The following is a 3,833-nucleotide window of genomic DNA, read 5'->3' on the forward strand; positions in this document are numbered from 1 at the left end:
TGGGCTGAGCGCTCTGCTGTGGTGTCAGGAGAGAGAGCAGCCGACGAAGGGGCGATCTCGGTAAAGCTGCAGCTCGTTCTGGTTTGCCTCCCAACAGGCTAAGCGCACCAAGAAGGTTGGCATTGTGGGGAAATACGGGACCCGTTACGGTGCGTCCCTAAGGAAAATGGTGAAGAAGATTGAAATTAGCCAGCACGCTAAGTATACCTGCTCCTTTTGTGGCAAGGTGAGAGACCTCCTTCCATAAAACACTCTTAAAAGTAACTTTGTTGTTGATGCTAAAAATGCAATTTGATGATTTGGTAATTTTTCCACTAAAGAGATAACTGTACTAGTTTTGAGGCAGTGATTAGTTTATTGTGAGCTTTGGGCTACTGTGAGAATCCCTTATAAAATAAAAAGACTTGGTAGACATTTCACATGTAAAGTGGTAGTTAAGTGGAAACAATCATGAATTATATTTCACAGAAACACAGATTTGCCTCGATTGGGAAAGAGCTTTAAGATCGTCCAGTCATTAACCTCACACTGGAGTCCTCAACTTAACCCATGTCCCTCAGCACTATGTCTACACTGGACTCTTAAATCCCTCCAGGGATGGGGATACCACCGCTGCCCTGGGACAACCCCTTCCAGTGCCTGAGAACCCTTTCAGCAAAGAAATTCTTCCCAGTGTCCAATCTAAACCTCCCTTGGCACAACTTGAGGCCGTTTTCTCTTGTCCTGTCAGTTGTTCATGACACAAAATAGTGATAAATGTTAGTGTACTATGTGTTTTAGGTATCTGATAAAAAGACCTGACAGAATTAAAACAACACACGTGTTATCCTGATAATTAAGGCATGACTTAGGCTTTTGTGTTTTGTTTTTCTTTTGTTTTGTTTTGGTTTTCCTTCAGTAACTGTATTGCTTCCTGGGAGAGGAAGAGCTTGCTTTTCCCACTTACAGCTTTTGATTGCAATTGCCTGCTTACATTTGTGTCTCGTGTAACTCTGGATGGGGCACAGTTACTGGTAAAAAGGAGTTTTATCTGCTCATGTACATAATAAAAATTCAGTCTTAAATCTGGTGTTTGAGAAGCCCACCAGCTTGTCCTTTGCCCAGATAATTTTATTGATAGCTGTAAAGTGTGTGTCTTTAAGTGGTTGAAAATTTAAGAATACTTCCATCTGGGTTTTTTATACTTTGTGTCTTTCCCGTGTGAAGTGAGAATGTTGATAAGCCCTGTTTGCAGAGCTGCCTAAATGCAGTATAGGTCTGTAGGTCACCTGCCCAGGTGAGAGCAGTTCAGTACCCACCACTCTTTAGGTGCTCTTCAAAGGGGGACTGGTTTAGAGCAATCTGGGGATACCCATGAGAATATCAGTTCTTATGACTAACATAACTCCTTACTGTTTTTCTCCTTCAAAAAGACTTGAATTTTTGATGATGTGTTTAGAAATGACTCAGTTTATATCTGAATACAAGAGTGGCGGCTTCCCCTGTTCTGAAGAATCTGAATAAAAACATTCCCTCATCCTTGCCTGTCTTAATGAGGCTTACAGGTAATGCTGCGGAGTGATGTTGGTGTCCTCAACTGAAGTTTGTTGTTTGGATGATGGTACAAATTCTCTTTTTTTCCATTTGATGGAGAGTGTCAAATTTTAATTTTGTTTATTTATATATATTTTTTTTAACCTTTATTGCAGACCAAAATGAAGAGGAAGGCTGTGGGTATCTGGCACTGCGGATCCTGCATGAAGACAGTTGCTGGTGGTGCCTGGACGTACAAGTAAGGAAATAGAGAAGCTCCTGTCAGCATTTATTCTCATATAGCTCAGGCAGAATACAGATTTTTATTTACGTTTTTAATTTTAATTTACTAACAATTAAGTAGATCTGTCTTGAGTTAGTGATATGTAGGAGTTTTTTGCCTGCATTGTTAAAAAGTTATTGGAATGGATCAAATTGGATTTGATAGTTATTCCTTCCAGTATCTGTTGTGCAGCCTCTGAGAATACTGCATTTTATCCATCATATTACTGGTGCTGGTTTTGGTGGGTCCCTCCAAAATGTCTTTCTCTGGGCTTTTTCAAAGCAGTTGTTTTGTTCTTCAAAAATGCAAGCTCCACACCTTTCCCCAAATTTCAAATAAAGAAATTGAAACATCTGCAAATGCTGCAACGTGGGTTTATATAAGTAGTTTCTGCCTTGGCTGCAGTAGCATTTCTGACTGGAGGTGCAAACCGCAGTTGTTGCTTGTACAAGGTATTGCCCTTGGGCCGGTTTATTTGGTGATGTTGGAAGAAAAGGAGCAGAGAAGGTGGCTGGTTCATCTAGCTGTCTCAGAGTGGAATTAACTGTGTGGATGACATCTGGCAGATGTTCTTCTGACCTATTCTAAAAAGAGCTTCAACAGCTTCTAATAATCCCTGTGACCTGGGGATTATTTTTCCTTCCTTGATTCTCATGACTGTATAAAAATCTTACTAGTGTAAGGGAACAATTCCCTCTTCTGCCAGTGCCTAGGCAGCATTTTTTTTTTGTAGTTACTACACCAGCCTTTTCAGTTCAGAAACACAGATAAAATAGGTAAAACCAGGTTTACTCCAAGCAAATGACTTCCATGTTTTGTTTTTATTTTAGACAAAGGCCTGAGCTTCGCTGTCATGAAAATCAAAGTGGAGTTAGCCCCCTGTTGACAGTGCAGTCAGCTGATAACTATTTGAATTTAGTGCTTTTGCCAAAAAGTAAGACTGCCACGGGTTGTTCTTGTGTTGCCATGTGTGTATGACTCTGCTTCTTCTTTCAGTACCACCTCTGCAGTGACAGTCAAATCTGCGATCAGAAGACTGAAGGAATTGAAGGACCAGTAGAAGCTACATCCTGTTCTCCTTGTGCAACATCCTTTTTTTCCACTGTCGAGATCTGTCCTTTTAACAATAAAAAGGTGATAACGGAGTGGAATCGTGTTTGTGTCTCTGCAAAAAGTCCTGCCTGTTTTGCTGTGCTGTATGTATAACTATGGAGACATCAGTAGGGCTGTCCAGTAGCTGAGTAGGTCTTGTTGCTAGTGAAGCCATTAAAAAAGCACTTTTCATTTCCAGTTAATTGCATACTGAGTTTCTTGCATGCGCTGAGGTGAATCTGAGGGAAGCTTAAATAGCTTGAAGAAGCCTGGCACATCCAGAGATGTCCTTCATGTCTTTGCCTTACGGAATAGCGTAGAGCTCCATGAATGGAGCAGTGGACAGATGTAAGGCGGGAGGAGAGAACATGGAAAACATTACTCTGCCTCTTCCTGTCTGCCTTTGAGCACAGCTCAGGGAATGGGGTGTGTGCTGAAGATGGAGAAAACAAAAGAGCATCGTGACGGGCTTGGGGGCAGAGGTTGGAATGGGAAAAGAGCAGCTTCATCCGCTGTTGCTGGCTGGTGCTACTGATTTTCCAGTGCCAGGCACAGGTGAGTGCTCACTGCAGCCCATAGCATGTTCAGTTGTGTGCAGATCGCCAGGTCAGTGCACCCGAATGCGCACTATGGCTGGCTCTTCCCAGGATCTGAGAGCAGGCTCCCTGGTCTGTGTGTTCAAGTTCCCTAGTCCATGCTGAGTTACACCAACAAATTTTCATGTTGAGCCAACTCCTGGGACATTCAGTCTTGGAGGAAAAGCTGCTGTTTGAGTTAATAATTGCCTCCAGATCATCCCTTTGTGCTGTCAGGCTTAAGATGCTGTAACGTTTTTATGGTCTGTTAGTCAGGTGAGTTTTGGTTTGGTTTGAGGTTTGCTTTTGTCTGGGTTTTTTGGTGACTGCAGCACCTTTCTCGTCCTCACAACACAGGTCACAAAACATGA

At 42.3% G+C, this 3,833-nt stretch overlaps 1 protein-coding gene across 1 annotated transcript; it reads left to right on the forward strand.

The window, feature by feature from the left end:
- Window positions 1-97: 97 nt before the first annotated feature.
- On the forward strand, window positions 98-2,946 carry RPL37A (ribosomal protein L37a; the record flags this gene model as incomplete). The annotated part of the gene is made up of 3 exons (XM_010176815.1): window positions 98-226; window positions 1,689-1,771; window positions 2,792-2,946. Coding segments are annotated over 3 exons (276 nt in total), but the record flags the coding sequence as incomplete, so codon positions are not given.
- Between the last annotated feature and the right edge of the window lie 887 nt (window positions 2,947-3,833).

This window comes from Antrostomus carolinensis, unplaced genomic scaffold, assembly GCF_000700745.2.
Source record: "Antrostomus carolinensis isolate BGI_N321 unplaced genomic scaffold, ASM70074v2 scaffold13191, whole genome shotgun sequence".
In the NCBI taxonomy this organism is placed as follows: domain Eukaryota; kingdom Metazoa; phylum Chordata; class Aves; order Caprimulgiformes; family Caprimulgidae; genus Antrostomus; species Antrostomus carolinensis.